Source organism: Dendrobium catenatum, unplaced genomic scaffold (genome assembly GCF_001605985.2).
Source record: "Dendrobium catenatum unplaced genomic scaffold, ASM160598v2 original_scaffold_17320, whole genome shotgun sequence".
Classification (NCBI taxonomy): Eukaryota; Viridiplantae; Streptophyta; class Magnoliopsida; order Asparagales; family Orchidaceae; genus Dendrobium; species Dendrobium catenatum.
The window spans coordinates 55,836-74,210 of record NW_021335780.1 but is presented as its reverse complement, the minus strand read 5'-3'; the positions used below and the strand labels follow the sequence as shown (position 1 = coordinate 74,210).

General features: G+C 34.4%; 1 protein-coding gene, 1 long non-coding RNA gene and 1 pseudogene across 2 annotated transcripts; 2 read left to right on the top strand and 1 right to left on the bottom strand.

Moving 5' to 3' along the window:
- The first annotated feature begins 11,876 nt into the window (after positions 1 to 11,876).
- LOC114578414 lies at positions 11,877 to 11,990 on the top strand (annotated as a pseudogene).
- A 799-nt stretch (positions 11,991 to 12,789) lies between these two features.
- On the top strand, positions 12,790 to 15,002 carry LOC114578413. The gene is made up of 2 exons (XR_003699446.1): positions 12,790 to 13,509; positions 13,755 to 15,002. It is a non-coding gene; the product is annotated as an uncharacterized LOC114578413 (long non-coding RNA).
- Positions 15,003 to 16,160: 1,158 nt separating this feature from the next.
- LOC110099999 (protein PIN-LIKES 2-like) lies at positions 16,161 to 17,861 on the bottom strand. The gene has a single exon (XM_028691582.1). It carries the CDS (start codon positions 17,756 to 17,758, stop codon positions 16,418 to 16,420), a length of 1,341 nt encoding a protein of 446 aa, XP_028547415.1. The 5' UTR covers positions 17,759 to 17,861; the 3' UTR covers positions 16,161 to 16,417.
- Between the last annotated feature and the right edge of the window lie 514 nt (positions 17,862 to 18,375).

Genomic DNA, 18,375 nt, shown 5'->3' with positions numbered 1-18,375 from the left:
TAGAGTTGGATTCTCATACCATTAAATAGAGGGTGAAAATAGAGTTTTGGTTCTTTGACCATCACTTGGTGGGGAAAATAGAGTTGAGGTTCTTTGCCTACAAAAGAGTCATAGTTCTTTGCCACACCGGGGTGGTAAAACAACTTATATACAGGCTTCTACAACTTATATACAGTTTTCAAGGAGTGTACGTAAGTCACGTTGACCAAATCACTAAAAATTATAATGTGTTTATTCTGATTATTTTCTGCACTTTATTTTATGCGATTATATGTGGTTGAAAAATCTGATTTATTTTGTTATTATGAAACTTAATTATTTTTGTATTCGCTGAATCGATTATCATGTGTGGGTTTGAAAAGTTTTTAAAGAATTTCTTTTTCATTAAAAGTTTTTTAAAATAACCAATTCAACCCCCCCCCCCTCTTGGTTAGCCTTGGGCTAGTTCATAAAGGTCTAACAACATTCACAAACTTTTAATAAGGGCTTAAATTATGATATCTATTTTTAATTTGAGATAAAAGCTTAAGGGATTTTTTTTGTTCTACTATATAAAGTACTTATTTATTTATTTTCTTATATTTTTATTTAAATTTCTAATAATTACAAGCATTATTCAATTTAGAATAATAAATCATTATAAACTAAGTCATTAACTTTTGCCCTGTATTTATGTAGTGATAACATCATAAATGATTTAAAATATTTATTTGGGGTTCAATGTTACCCAAATAAATATTTAAAATGCCGCTATCTTAAAGGAAAAATTTTATCTATCATTCGTTTTTTGGCATTTAAAAAAAACTTTAAAAAATACCCTATCTTGTAGAAAAATTTCTAAGACATCATAGAAATTTCTTCTTTCTTTATAAGGGAATGATCTTTAGCTTGCTTTTTTAAGAATAATATTTCTTCAGATATTTCCCATTGATCGGGGGCATAAGTTGTCGATCTTCCACAACGATGATTTGATAGGCTCCTCCTTAGTACCCCTTCTCGATGACAAAAATAGCAATCCCAATTTAGTTTAAATTTACCAACAATTCTTTGATGTGAGATAATTGATCTTCTCAGTACCAGAACCAATTCAACTTTTTGAAATGCTCGATGGCATACCATATGATCAAAAGATTTTATCAAGCTCGCTCGATAATTTCTAAATTTTTTTAAACTTGGAGCCTGACTTCATCCAGTGCATCAAGCTCTTCCATTTGCAAGCATTTTGTTCTTCTATGAGGTCATACTGAACAGCTACTCAAAGTGACAGTAATTCAACTTCAAAAGGTAATATAACTTCAACTCCAAATATCGACGCATAAGGAGTTCTTTCCTTGGTGTCTTGTATATAATACAATATGCCCATAATTCTTATGCCAATTTGGAAATGTCATGAGTAAAGAGGTTGATCACATGATTAGCAGTGAGTTCTTTGAAAGAAATTATTTCAGCCCATTTGGAAAAATAATCTATTGCTACTAATATAAAGCGGTGTCTAACAGATGATAATGGATCAATTGACCCTATTACATTTGTCCCCCAACATTCAAACGATCAAGATGTTATCATAAGATGTAACAAATTTGGTGCTTGATGTATAATATTACCATGAATTTGACATTCATAGCATATATATACATGATTGGTGCAGCTATTTACAATTGATGGCCAATAATAAACTATTCTTTTAACTTTAATGGACATTTTGGACCCAATTGATATGCACCACATAATCTTTCATGAACTTTAGAAATAACTTTATTAGCTTCATTTTTTCCTAAGCATCGTAGCCACATTTAATCAAATAATCTTTGATATAGTGTGTTATTAATAAATACATAGCATAATGCTCTTTTCTTGATCTATGTAGTTAATTATTTATTTGAGGAGAGTTTGCTTTCTCTGAAGTTATTAATAAAAGTCTATTTCCAGTCATTTTGTTCTTTAATTTCTAAGTATTCAAACTAGGATTCAAAGGCTCTACTAAATTTTCTTCTTGTAATCATTTGAAGTTTATTTGGTTGATTTTCAAGAATAATTTACTACGGAGGTTGAGGAACAACCGAAGTTTCCTCCCACTAGCTTGGATTTGGTGACCCCTCTACCTACGGGGAGTACAAAATTGCTAGCCAGCTCTAGTACTTGATGAGTGTTGACATTAATTATCACTAGCTCATCATTCATGCTCTTTGTTTCATTAGCTAGTTTTGTTAAAGAACTTGCTTTACTATTATAAGCTCTAGATACTTAAATTAATTTAATATTTATAATTTTATTAATGAGCTTGAGAACTCATCTATGATAATAAACCAATCTGACTTTGTCGATTTTATAAATACCAGTACTTAATTTATAATGAGTTGAGAATCACTAACAATCTTGAGGTTTTAAATTTTCATTGAAATATTAATTTGATGCCCGCTATTAAAGCTTCATATTCTATCTCATTATTAGTTCTAGGTTCAATTAGACCAAATAAATATCTCATTATCCCTGTATTAGGTGCTATAAAGATAAGACTAATACCGGCTTGAGCTTTTGGGAGGATCAGGGTTTTGACAGGTTTAATTGATGATACACCATCAAAATTTATTTACAACATTTGTAATCCCTCTTGTTTTAAAAATAAATAGAATTTATTCATTGAGCAGATCATCATTGAGTGGTGAGTCTGTAGGAATGGGATGTGTAGTAAGAAAATATGTTAAGACTTTCCCTTTTGCTGTTATTTATGAAATATATGTGATATAAAACTATAGAAGTATTACTGCCCACCTGGCTATATGACCTGTCAATGCTGGTCTTGTCATCAAGAATTTCAGCAAATTAATCTTTAATATCAAAGTGATTTTATTGAAAGCATATTATTACAGAATTTTTGAACTATAAAAATCAAAGCCAGATAATGCTTCTCAATAGGATAATAGTATATCTATGCTCCAATGAACCTTCCAGTAATGTAGTAGAGTGCATTTTTTGTGCCTTCTTTATTGTGCTGAGCTAACAATGCTCCAAGGGACTCTTCCAACGCTGTGGTGTATAATATAAGTGGCTTTCCTAGAATTGGTACTGCAAGAATAGGTGGGCTTAACAGATGCCTCTTGATACTATCAAAATCTTCTTGGTATTCTTCATCCCATTTAAAATGGACATCTTTCTTCATTAGCTTTTCAAATGGTTGACATTTGCGTGATAAAATTTGATATAAATCACTGTATAAATGCAAGTTTTCCTTATAAAGAACACAATTGACAGAGACTTTTTAGAGACACAATTTTATAATTGCCTTGACTTTGTTAGGATCAACATCAATCACTCTATGTCGTACAATATACCCAAGAAACTTTCTTGAGGAAACTCCAAAAGCACATTTGAGTGGATTCATTTTGAGATTGAATTTTCTAATCATTTCAAATACAATCTCAAATCTTTAAGGTGATCTTTTTGATCAATGCTTTTAACAACAAGATCATCCATATAACATTAAACTTTTTGATGGATAAGTTAATCATTATATACATCAAAGCCCTTTGGGTATGTAGTTCTAGTATTCTTCAGGCCAAAGGGCATAACTGTATAACAAAATATGCAGATAGGAGTCCTAAAAAAAGTATATTTTCCATCTTAAGGTGCCATTTTGATTTGATTATATCCTGATGACCTATCCATAAATGAGAATATATTATAGTTTGACATATTATCAAGCAACAAAAATGATATTGAAAGTGGAAAGTCATCTTTTAGACACGCCTTATTAAGATCTCAAAAGTCAAAGCATATGTGAATTTGTTCGTTCTTCCTTTTTACTGGGACAATATTGGTTATCATATCATCATAATTCTCTTCTCGAATGAAACATGCTTCAATAAGTTTCTTGGTTTCTGCAATCATCTGCTCTTCGATTTCTAGTCTCATTCGTCTTGGAGCTTGCTTAGCAGGCACTGCACCTAGTTTGATGACTAATTTATAAACAACTATATCATGAGATAAGCCTGACATTTCATCATATATCTAAGCAAAACAATCCCTGAATTCACTAAGTGACTATCCTATTTCATTTCCTTTCTTCCTAGACTAGTGGTGAATGCTTTCATCTTTTCAACTTTATCCTTGGAGAGAAGAGCACTAATAAAGGTCAGGTGAAGGTCCTCATTAGTTCCTAAATTTATTTCCTTCAGCTCATTCATGGTAGTAGCCTGTCCACCATCTTCAAGTTCTTTTGATGCAAGTTTAGCTTCCATATTCTGTTCTTCATTCATATTTATAATTTTAGTAGTCAAATATTTATCAATTATCACATAACATACATTTTTTTGAGTATGTTCTTCTATGATAAATTTAAGGCCATTAGTATCATGACTACCCATCTTTGATAATTCTTGACACCATATTCTTTGAAAGAAAGGTACTCGAGCCTAGTAACCTTACTATGAACTCCTGCATTTCATATTATTTATTAAATTCTTTTGGGACAAAATATAGGCATTTATGTAGGGATTACCTCTACATCTTCATTAAAATTCTCAAGCTCATCAATATTTTATTTGTGATACTTTTCAAATTTATAAAATAAGCTTCCCGGTCTGCTACTTCCGTGTATGGGGAAGTATATAAAATATTTTAATCTCTTCAATATTATGAACCTCGTGGGATACAATTTCTCTAAAATTTTGTTAAGGGATCAGTGTAACTACAAAAGTATTTTTCTTTAGATTTTTTTTAATTAAAGGCTTATAGGTTTCTGAGATATCATCAACTTTCTCCTTGTCACTTGTCAAATATAGTACAACTTTATTTGATTTAGATAATGTATTAGCTATTTTAGGAAGATTTAGTGTCACACACTTTCTTTCTTTTTGCTTTTCTTCAACTTATTTGGGATATTTTATACTTCTTGAGGTCGCTACTTTAGCTTTAGAAGATTTTATTGGCTTTACTTCATTTGAAATGAAGTATTTTGCATTATTATAAATTCTTACGTCATAGGCTGTGAAGGGTTGTATATCTCTAGAGATTTGGAACTTATTCCCTTCCTTCGAATATTTTATGCATTGGTGCATGGTTCATGGTTCATGGAATAAGACTATTCTCATTGAGCCAAGTTTTACCTAAGAGTTCCTTATGAAGTGTCTACATCAATAATATGAAATTTGACTTCTATATACAATTCTCCAAATATTAGAGGAAGAACAAATAAATCTATAATTTTTTATCTTTTTTCATTAAAGCCATGCACCATAAGTTTATCTGGCCCTAGATGTTGAATATTTAGGGATAATGATCTTAGTATGTGCAAACTTATGAGATTTATCAATGAATAGGAGTCAATCAGGATTCAGTTTATTATGATGCCATCACTTTTTGTTGAGACGTATAGAGATGATTATGTTATGTGGTCCTTAACATGAAATCTTCTTCAAAGAATGTAACAACATATTCATTTATGGCATGAAGAACATCACTCAAATATTTTTCTACAAAGTATGCTTCATATCTCTTTGGATTTTTGAGAGCCTATATCAAAGTTTCTCGATGATCTTTTGACATTAGAAGAGTTTCATAGATTCCAAGTTGTCATGTGATTTTTGTCAAATGAGAAATGATATTATACTCTATCTCTTTATTTGTATCATATTTCATTTTATGATCCTTAGGGATGATTTTTTCGTTGATGATTATATATTTTCCCTTGTCTTTGCTTAATAATTTTTTTTAGTGGTGGTGGTAGCACTTTACGACTTCTTAACTGTACTTGAGCCAACTCCTTTGACTCAACCTCATTTGATGAGGTTTTTGTTGTATTTTTGGAGTTTTCATTCAGCTTTACATGCTTCATTCATGAAGCTATTTGTTGATCTAGCTCATCATCAGTAAGAAAACATAATTATTATTCTAAGTTTTTATCTATCTACAACACCATTAGACATGACTCAGAAATTATTTTATCAATATGCCCATTTTTACTAATATAATATTTTTAGGTTCATCTTTCTTATTCATTTTTGTAGGAGACATGTTCGCTTAACACCTATCGTGGTCTTCAATAGAATTTATTTTGCATGCATTCATTGAGATGACTCGCATGTTTATATATGGAGTGATTCTTCATTTTTCTTATTCATCTCTTTCACTTCCGATTAGTCTACTGAAGTTCAGACATAAAATCTACAAGTATTATAGGCCGCCTCATTTGTTGATGATAGTCATACAAATTGTTGATGATCTTTTGAGGTATAGCCCCTTATTTTTATGCTTTTTGTGCTTGTTTGAGTTATTAGACTTCTTGGATGATGCCTTATAGAACTGATTCGTATTAGAACACATCCAAGTTGATGACCTAGAAGTGGATACACCTGAATTTGGATTTTCTTTCAATTCAAGTACTTATTTCGTAGAAGATTTTCATTTTATACCAAAGACTCCTTCCAGTTGTTTGACCATCTTGATTGTTTTCCTAAAGATTGCAGTTTATCATTCATCTTTTTCTGGCATCATTTTTCCCTTCATTTTATCTCCTTCCTTAATTGGGGGTATATGAGAAGACACGTTTGTCTTTAAAGATTCCTTTCTTGGGTAAACTTAAACATTATTTGATAGCGTGAATTCACCATCTCTATATTTCTTCTCAAGCTAGTCTTTAAAGATATAATAATCTTTAATAGGGTGGCTAATAACTCGGTGATACGGGCAATAATCGAATAATGATTAGCTTCTTCGGGTCCTTTACTCTTAAGTAATTCAAGACCAGCATTAAGGGCTTTTTTGAATAGTTTTGCCACACTTTCCCTTTTAAAAGAATATTCTCTATTCATATTCTCTTTAAAGGATGTGACACGACATCGATTCTTGACCTTGAACATTCTTCTCCATTACAAAAAGTTTGAGGCTTGTCATTTCCTCCCAATAAAAATTTTGGCTGAGGTTTAGGATTTGTATATTCATTCATTTATCATCCTTAGGAGTAGATTAATTTTCTTTATCAATTCTTCAAGATGATGTAAAATATATCTATCTCTTCTAGTGCCCACAACTTTAATCTTTAGGGGTCAATCTAAATGATATTCAGACTTAGACATGCTTAACATTTTAAATTTAGTTACTTTGACTAGTAGCTCTTGATAAGAGTTAGTACAGACCATGCATAAAAATGGTAACATCTTATCATCAATATTTTCCATTAGCAGTTGAACAACATACTCCTCTTCCAACTGTTGTTCGCTTTTCATACTCATGTTGCACTAACGAGTGATATACTTTGTTAATGACTCACCCTTTTTTTGTTTCCCAAAGGCAAGGTCAGCATTTGTAGTCTTCTCGGTAGCACTAGCAAATCTTTTCATGAACATATTTTTCTATTATGCAAATGTCTTGATAAAATCAATAAGAAGTTTAGTGTACCATTCAAAAGCAGGTGCAATCAAATTAATAATGAATTAGTGGAAGAGTAGAGCATTAATGCCTGCAATATTTTTATAAGTTGCTTTAAACTGAGACAAGTGTTGTTTAGGATTGCTGGTGCCATTAAAAGTGTTGAACTTAGGCACTAAGTAGCCTTTACGGTATGGAACTTGATCGTACTCGGTCGGATATGGGTGACCCTTGCTTACAATTTCTCTTCTTGCTCTGAGGCAATGATAAGTTTAATCTTTTCAATGATGATTGATTCTAGCTGTGGTGTCATCACCAGGTCAAATGTACTTGTAATATTTTGATGAGTTTGTAAATGAGCAAATCAGTCTGCCATATTTCAATCTTCAAGTATGGTTTGTATTCCAGACACTTAGAGTATTTGGTTGGTTGGTAGATTCATAGGAATACTACTCGATATTTGATTGTAAATTGGCTGATTTGTTGTCTGTTGATCAATTGGCTGAGCAAGTGCAGGAGTAATAATGATGTTCTTTTGTATTAAATGCATCATTGCAATCATCTGCACCATTATTTCTGACATCTTGCTATTTAGTTCCGATGTCTCCTTATATTTCTCCTTCATCTGGAGTTTTATACACCTTTGTGCTTGTACTAATGTCTCATCAAGCACTTCTTCTTTTTTATCATCATTCTGTCCATCTCCTGCGGAGACTTCTTCTTCTACGTACTCATCCTGAACTTGATCTTCTTGAGAGATTGTTGTTTTGGAAGAAATGCGCCCCGCTTTGTTGAGTCGTTGATACCCACGTGTTTGAGGTGGCTCACCACCATGCCCCACCATTTACACTACCTCAACCTTCATAGTATCTTCATCTTCACCATTTTCTTGTACTCAAATCTTAGAGAGATGCTCCCAATATATTTTTGGCTCTACATGTAGCATAAAAAGTTCTTTGATTGGAGGAGTATGATCAAAATTGACCTTCTTCTGTGGAGATGGAGTTGACTTGCAATAGGATTCCTTGGAAGATTCTTCAAGGTGTTGACGATTGCAAATGTTAGTAATAAGAATATTTTCCTTAGGTATCATTGTTGATGATTTTTATTAAAGGTGGATCTCTAGGAGGCTGCACTAGATTTCACGCATATACTGACTTTCTTTTATAGAAATCGCCTTTCAACAGGTCTCAGCCTCCTAATTTCTTTACCCTTCCATCGGGATCTTTTGTCAGTAGATTCCTAAATATGAAGTTCAGGTTTCAAGCTCTAATGTTCACCGCATGAAGATGATCTTGATTTTTCTTGAGTTACTGGGACATATGGTAATGCTTTTGGTGGGATTATTGTGGTCTTGTTTGTAAATGGCCTTCTATATTTCTTCTTCATCAAGCTATTTTCTTTCACAACTTTCAAAACTCTGTGTACCCTGGCGGACAGCGTTTCATACTTCTCCTTCTACGAAATATGAGTTTGTTGTTGTTGTTCCCAGAAAGATTATTTTAGCTCATTAGTAAAGCTATTTCTTTTAAACCATTTTAGATTTACGTATCCATTATTGGTGGGAACATTAAACTCTAATTTCAAGGCTAAGAGTGTTGACTGATGCACTGGTAGTGGTTGTTGAGCTCGTAGCTTTGCATTCATCTTTCTCCTTTGCTTCTTATGTGCCTTCCTCAAGATGAGAAGGCTTCAGTATCATTCTTCTCAGGTGTAGATAACCTAGTTGGCAGAGTGGTAGCCCTGGTAGATACCATAGGTATTCTTCCTCCAGCTAGGATCCTCTTGGTGGCTGGGGCCTTAGGCAGTGATAGCCTTTCAAATATTGATATCCTATTTTATTAAAATGCTTTAGCAGTACCATTTCTAGCAGCTCGTGTTTGTTACACGGAATAGGCATGTCGTGCATAATTTTCATCAGAATTAGGCCTTATAGAATTGCCTTGAATAGTTATGCCATGAATAAGTACCGCAGTAGCCATTGTAGTAGCTGCAAAGAACTCTAAACTACCAAATCAGATTGTAGCTTCAGAGACTTCAGTGTTGAGGATAACATTAGCTAACTGGATGTTAAAGCCACATCCCAATTGAACGGTAAAGGGAGCATTATGTAGTTTCATTCTGTATAAATGAAAGATAATGGTTAATAATCAAAAGTTGATACATCACCCCATACTTTCAAAGTGCATAGACTAAATAAAATAAAAATACACGCAGGAAATTATATTTGATTGCATATTTTTAAACGCTAACATTAAGGAACTTATAAGGATTTTAATAATTTTGTTATTGTTATAGTTTATATATAAATAACTAAAGATGGAAAGAGAAACTAATCCCTAGCGAAGTTGCCAAAAATATGTGGGTAAATTCCCCGTGTCTGCCCCGACTTCTCTGAGCCAGGTTTCTTTTCTTTTTATTGTTTATGAAGGTAAAGAGTTTTAATGTATTTAAGTTACATGTAAATTTTTAAAAGGTTGATTGGGTTTTAGATAAGACACTACTTAGAGATTTCACCCTCATTTGTGAGGACATTTTGAAATGAGTTATGGTTTCCTATAGGCACAAGCCCCTATAGTTAATTATCCCTCCAGATAACAAGAGAAAACTTTCAATTAAGGCTAGTTGTTAAAGAAGTTGCATGTATATGTTATAAATACTACGTATAATAGCAACAATTTTAAGGTTTAAATTTTGGAATTTATGATTTAAAATTTATCATCATAAACTTAAATGTGTGGGGGGGGGATGGGGATGACCCGGGGGAGGGGATGGGGATGACCCTGATCAAGATCCCATGGTTCCGTCATCCCGGGCTGTCATGATCCCTAGTATGCTTAGTCAGAGGAGGTAGTAGATCCAACCCGATAGATGACACCTTATCGATAACCATGTGTTTCTTCATCCAAGAATACTTTGTAGACCTAGGTTGGTGTTTGTCTTAGGGGATAGATTTGAATGATTACCTTACCTGATAGAGGGCTTTATACCTATCAAATATACCCTATGATTCATTGGTCAGGAGGTTGACGCCGTTAGGGAACACACAGGCTTTGGCCGTGATCGTAATATAATTATGTCATTTATTGATAAAACTATCCAATTAGAAGGCATGTGTCACATCTCTGCTGGCAAGAGACTATTTGAGGATGAATTTAGTTGATAAACCCGAAAAATATTTGCTCTTTGTGAGATGAGGTTAATTTAAAATTTATCACGCTCATAAACAGTTGCGGGAGGTGTATTGATTTTAGTTTTAAGTTTTTAAAATAATAGATTTCATTTTAAGGATTTAAACTTTTATTGGATTTGAGATTTGACCCCTCTAGTTGAGATTTTTAATCAACACAACCATCATCAAGGTGATGTTAAAGTCAATTGTATTTTCATAGGAATTTGTGAGGCATCTTGCAATTCAAGTCATATCAACTTCAGTCCTTTCGATGAGGAAGATGAGACTCGAGTATTTGACCCGTGCAATATTCTCGAACCGTTGGATTTGGGACTCAGTTGTGTCGATCGGATCACATGCGCGACATGTTTAGTTTTACAATAGAATGTTATATTAGTGAGCATTTGACCCTACACAATATTCTCAGACATTTATGTTTGTAATTTTAACATGTATGTTGGAGCACATGTAGGGCATTTTTTGTTTTACAAATAGATTATAATATTAGTGAGCATTTGACCTCGCACAGCATTCTTGAACATTTCTGTTTGTAACTTTAACACATTTGTCGGAGCATATGCAGGGTATGCTTTAATATATATATTGGAGTTATTATATAGATATAACCTTATATGCGCTCGTATAAGTGTTGCGGATTCGGTGGCATTTGAATTTGTGATGTTTTCTTGGACTATAATATTTTAACTGATCACAGTTAAGTACTGACATTAGTACATTTGCACACAATCAAATAAATCATAGTGTATATATATATATATATATATATATATAACCTAAATCAGCAAGTAATCATCAAGCCTCTAATCATCGTCGCATAGCTTTTAACTTTCTAAATTAACACAAGAGTCTTTCTTTTGAACTAACAATGTTTGTAGCATTGACAACTGATGAAAGTGGAGTTAAAAGTGTTGTATAAACTTTCAATAACTAAAGGGAAGAAATTAGTCCATCTCTTGTATATTCATAATTTCTTTAAGGATAAGGGTTGTTCCTTTCACAATTGCAATAATTGTTAGGGAAAACAATAGATAAAAGCATGTATAATCAAGTCTCAAGGTGGGACATTAATCTTTCCCAAGGTTTATAGTCTAGTCTTGTTGTACAAGCTGTAGAGAAAACACAAGGAGAGCTATAAAAAGTCTCTTGCAAACTTGTTTGATTGAACACTTGTAGTGTTTTGGTTAACTCTGTAAGAATCTCAACAAAATAAATAGTAAACAAATGCCTTTCATCCATTGTGTTTTCATGTTTATATCAAAATGGATCCAACAAGCAATCTATCATTTTTGAAACAATGGTTAAAAGTAGGATCACTTAATCCAACATCAACTAGTACTAGTGCACCGGATCCCATCAGAACTCCGCAGTTAAGCATTCTTGGGCGAGAGTAGTACTAGGATGGGTGACCTCCTGGGAAGTCCTCGTGTTGCACCCTTTAAAAAAATTAAAAAAGAATATCAACTAGTATATCAAAAAATTCATGTCTATTTGATTTATATTCATCACCCAATACTTCATATACATTTGCAAATAGTTTAGCCCAGATATAGTTCATTGATATTAAAGACTATAATGTAGATTTGTGAACTTCAATCACTATAGTCTTTCCAAAGTGTTGTTAAACATCTTAGGCATGTTGAGATAAATACGATGAAAGCTTTATTCTTCTTATTAGACATCATTTCCTCCACCACTTTTAACATCATAAATATGCTAGATTTATGAAGTCGTACACGATTCCCCCTTTTTTTATTAATTGAAATGACGTAAAATTTAATTATATAAATGTATTATTATTATTATAACATATTTTGTTTGAAATTAATTGGAGAGGTTTTTTTTTTTGTCATTTAATGTTTCGGTAGCCTCCCGGCGTCCCCGCCCTATAAGAGGAGATAGGGGAGGGCAATTGCCCTTTTGGCTTGACTCGGCCCGATCAAATCAACGACGAGTGTATTGAGAGAGCAAATCGATCCCATAAAAAATCTTCAAGTCTTCTAATGTGTGTGACCTGCTGATTTAAGCAATTTAATTTAATTTGAATTAATTTTAAAAATATTTTTATTCCCTTAAAAAATCCGACAGCCTTCCGATGCCCCCACCCCGCGATGGGAGGTTGGGGAGGGCACTTTCCCTTTTGGCTCAACTCGATCGGATCAAATTAATGGCGAGGTGATTGGGAGAGCAAATCAATCCCATTAGTGTTCTACGATCCCTCGACCGAATCAGATCGACGACCAAGGACTTCAGGGACCGTATCAACCATGGAACTTCATTTAAGTTTTTAATATGTTGCAATACATGTCTATTTTTTATTTAAATTTAATTTAAAAAAAAAATATTTTTTATTTCCCCAGAAAATCTGACAACCTTTCGGCGCCCCCTCCTCGCGAGTGGAGGTTGAGGAGGACATTTATCCTTTTGGCTCGACTTGGCCAGATCAAATCAACGGAGATGAGATTGGGAGAGCGAATCAATCCCATTAGTGTTCCACGATCCCTCGGTTGGATCAGATCGACGACTAAGGACTTCAAGGGACCGTATCAATCCCAAGAATTCCTTCAAATATTTAGATGCCGCAATACCTGTTTGAAAATGCCCACATTTCTCTCCATCTCTCCTTCCCTTTCTTTTATTTTTTTAATTTCATTTTCTTTTATTTTTTTAATATATATAAAGACAGGCATCGGCGGCCAGAGGCGGCGGATCCGGCGAGTTGATCGGCCTAGTTTGGTTAGGGCAGATGGACTTCAAGCTTGGGTCGGAGGAGAAGGCTGGCAGGGAGGTCGGAAGCGGCGGCTAGGTGGGAGACAAAGGCAAGCGTCGTTCGGGCTAGCTTCGGGCTTAGAGAAGACGACTGGTTGTACTGGAGCAAGAGGTGGAGGCAGCGGTTAGTGCAGATTCAAAGAGGTCGGGGTTTTATGGCTGGAGTAGGGGTTCATTCGCCTGAGGTAAGCTTCCAAAAATACTTTTTCTCTCTTCTGTTTCTGTGTGTGCGAGAGTGCAGATTGGGAGGATTTCTATTTTTGTGTTATGCGTGTGGGTGGTTACACGATCGTGGGATTGTGGGTTGTGTTGTGGGGGTCGCTGGTTTGCCGGCAGTTAGAGGTCAACAAAGAGAAAATTGTCAGTAATTCTAAGATTTGGGTAGACATTTGTATGAACTTGTCAAATTAAGCGTTCTGGCTTGGTGTAGGTGGCTTACACATGCAGAGATTGCGAGGTGTCCGGATTGGGGGGACAGCTCATTGCAAAGGTAATATATGTAATTTTGTTAATACAGTAGAGGAGTAAAATTATTAATAGTATGTCTACAACAAAAACAACAACAATAACAACAACAACAACAAGTATTTATCCCACTATATGGGGTCGGCTACGTAAATTCTTTTGCTCTATTATATCTTGTTAAGAGTCACATTCTCATTTAAAACTAATAAAGAAAGGTCATTTCTAATATTTCCTAGCCCGTCGTTTTAGGTCATTGTGTCCTATGAATAGTGTGTATGCATGAATTTTAAATTAATTTAATATGATTTCTATTTTGCACATTTTTTAATCAACCTCAGCATAATATTGCGGTGCATGCAGATCATATTTTATTATGATTCCCTTTGAAATTCTATCACTGTGAATTATGACATGCAAGCTACACAACTATACCTGCTTTTATACAGATACACATTACAGCCAGATCATATGTCCACATATTTATATATACATGTAACATATAGTAGGTTGTTGTAAGAAGAAAGAAAACGACAATGATCAAGTAAAGTAAGCTACAGGTTATGGAGCATACGGGCTATAGAGGTAGTACGACCTTAGAAGCCAATGCGGTGTAGATCTAAACCTAAACATTTAAACATGATATTTTTTTAGACTGAAAAAGAAAGGATATGAAATGAACAAAACTTTATAGCTATGATTAAACATTTGGATTGTATGATTTACTGATGTATGCAAATGCAATTGGTTTTAAGTAATGCTATTGATATTATATGACATATAATTGAATGCATAATTGAGGCGAACAAACTTCTTACATATTGCACTGTAGGTGATACATACCCTGTATATTCCCTATTACAATTATTGTAAACTTGAATTGCTTACATGCTCTTCTTACATGCATAATTTGATTTGCCAGTTGATACTGACGTTTATAAGTTACTTCTTACACTTGATTGCTATATTAGAGTTGTAGATTTTTTTTTACAGACATCATATCTCATCAGATTTGCATTTTGACTATTCTTACAAAAAAGTGGAAGGATAATGTTGAGCCAGAATAGTGTTAGGTTCAATTTATGTTTCATATTTACTTTTATCAATGTCAGGTTTGGATTGAGGTTTGTAGTCTATTAATAGTTTTATGTTTTGTTTTTCCATTGTTGTTCAATAGATGAAAATTTGGAAAATGAAATCTTGAATAGCTTTTGCTTATGACTGATGCTTTAAGTTATGATCTCTTTTAAAATTGTTTTGTGTTTAAATCATAGGAATTGTTTTGTGTTTAAATCATAGCTTTTGAAATGTGATGTAGTAAATTAAGTGATTTACGGGCTCCACTTTGTTATGATCTGTGTCAATCATTGGAGTAGGGCCCATATGGGTTGTGACACCTATGTATATAAACACATATACACACAAAACAACTATTTGTTACAACTCACACACTTGTGAACTGGAATACTATGAAGAAAGAATATACAATTTCTTCAAGACACGTCATAAATTTTTGGATCAGGTTCATGTGCTTACCTGAGGCTCCATTAATCAAATGGTATTTAGATGATCTTAGAACCACTACTCTGCTCTCCCAAGAAAGCAAGTAGGATCCAAAAGTAGGTAATAATCGATCAATATTAACAAGATCTTTTTTGCACCCAACAACTTTTATGCAAATAGCATATTGGTATTTCTCATTTATGGTAAAATTATGACTTGCTAGCCTCATAATGCCTAACACATGGCCACTTCTCTGTGACACCTTCATGAGAACCTATGAATAACTGCTCTTACCATATCTACATTTACAGGCTTGACAAATAGCCACTCTTCTCTTCCTTTTTCCAATTTTATCATAGAAGGAAGGTGGTTTTTGAAAACAAAAGTAACGAAAAGCATCAAAGTTCATGATTTGTGTTTTCTAAAATCTATACTAAAGAAACAAGTTTTGGCTATCAACCGTATTTGATTATAAGGGTAGTGAGTAGAGAAATTAACTAGAGTCTAAATGCTTCAAGTGTAATAAGATTGTTGCGTCCAGGAAGTTTGACTATAAGCTCGCTGAAATCGGAGTTCATATGCTCCCAAAATTAATTTTTGAAGTTTCCGAACTGATTTTGCCTCGAGATTCGTGCCCAATCAAGATAATTTTGTGATGACGTATCAAAGATGAAGACATTTCTTCTCTCTTAAATTTATTATTCCATTGGCTCTTCCTTTTCTCCATGCTCTCTTCACTCTTTTTTATTATTCTCTTTTTCCATAATTAGTAACTTTGAAAATAGTTTAGCAAGTCAAAGTAATATAGAACTCTCTAAAAAGCCTCAGCATGAGTTGAAACAAAATGGACAAACACCATGCAAACAAAATAGGATATCAAAATTTAAAAGTTCTATTTGGATAGCATGCATCAATGTACATAGATGAACCAACAACTACTTGATTTTCAATAACAAGGACTACATACGTACATCATTGCACACGGCTATTTGGATAGCAGTGTTAAAGATCACTGACAGTTCTCATTCAACACAACGTCATTTCACAAATTAGTAAATACGCTATGTTATAAGACAACATAATCTCCACATGAATTTTCATACAATAAAAGTATGAAAGATTCCAACCTCATACATACGAAAGCAAGTTGAAGTAGATCACAATATAAATAGAGAGTGATAACATAGCCAGGATATGCTGCCAGAATAACAGAGCTGAAGCTTCCTTTACAGCATAACCCCTCAAGCTTGCGATTGCTCCCAACAAGATAGCACTTGGCATTGTATACTGCAGCAGAAGAACAAATCTGTACATCTGACCTTCTTCTAGCAAAAGATGTAACTTATCCGCCAAAGCCACTACCCCTATTCCAATAAATGGCAAAATCAAAAGCCTTGCAATAATGATACCAACTGTAGTTCTGATGCCAAGAGAAGAATCATTTGGTCCTTCTGCAAGTATGCCTCCAAGAACTAGCATCACCGAAGGAACAACTGCCCCAGCCAAGATCTGCAAACTGTCAGTAAAAAATGATAGTGGAGCATCACTCCCAAATGCAAAATCCCTGAATGCAGGAACCATCCCAACAATAATTGCCAGCAGAGATGCAATTGTTGGGGGCTGAAGAATATGCCGGATAGGAGTCTCTTCTGCAACAATTCTCATCCTCCGAACAACCCTCGGTTCTGCCAAGCAGCTTATAGACCTTGGACTGCTGGGCGCACGTACACCTCCCTCTTCGTTTAGATGAATATCAGGGAAGGTATTTTGTGATGACCCTGAGATGCTAGCAAAGACCCTTGCAATAAAAGGAGTCTTTGAATGCACTATTTCCTTTTCCTGCATACCAGGCCACTCAGCTTCTTGGAGCAGAGGCCTGCTGATATTACTAATAGCACGCTCTTCCGCAATCTCATTTTCCTCGTCCACGATTTCACAATATACCATTGGGGGCTCCATCATATGGTATACCAAGGTATACACAAGAATTACTGCAACCCACTGGGCGAAAGAGACATAGGCAATGCCCGTCCGACTACAATTAGGGCCAAAGGGATGATTTGGGCTGTCGCATACTGATCCAATAATAGCAATCGGGAGATTTCCCGTGTTGCCAAAACCAGTCATGATCACCGTCAACCTAAAGAACTGAGGTGGAGGGCGGAAAATGATTGCCACGACATATCCAAGAACACAGCCAATCATCGTACTAATGAGCACATTAACCGGCACAAACCACCACCGAAGAGCCTCTTCCAGGGTGATGGATTCGCCGAGCTGCACAAATATGAGACATGGGAGGAAGAGAGCGAAGACAAGCTTGCTTAGAAGCTTGAAAGTAGCACGGGGAACAAGTTGGGTTTTGGGGTGAGCAAGTATGAGGCCAATGACAGTAAGTGTTAAAAGCTTCATAAGCGGCATCACAGCAGATAGCCAATTCTCGTTCCCCTGCTCTGTTTTGCTGGCCATAGAGGAGAATCTCCCTAATTCCGACGGAAGCTCAAATCTGAACGGGATGCAAATGATTTTGCAAACCCAAGTTTTTGCATAAATTCCAATATTTTCACAGGAAAGTTGAAACACAGAAAACAGCGATCTTAATGATTTGTTTAAATATCTGTTCATAACGACAAAAGAGTAATCATCAATCAAAGAAAAAAACAAAAATGACGAAGTGAATATCACCAAAATACTAACCAGAACAATGGGTGGTGGAGGCAGATAGGAGATGGATGGCGTCGAGCTTCATCACAAAAATGAAAAAAAAAATCCGCCTCATCCAAATCAAAATATCTCATACAGAACCACCAAATCAAGCCTACGATTCGAAGATGGAGAATCCATCCATCCATCCAGAAATAACTGGCAAATATATTAAATTAATAGTGGCTCTTTTCGTAATTTCGGGTCTTATTGGTATATATCCGAGAACTAGGTTTGAGTTAATTTTTTTTTTTCGTCAAGAAAATACGGATCTTTAGTAGCGGCGTGGCCTTTTTTTTTTCTGTGAATAGTTTATTTATTTTTAAAATATTCTTGATTTTTTATTGGAGTTATTAATTTATTATTATAAAAATATAATTTAT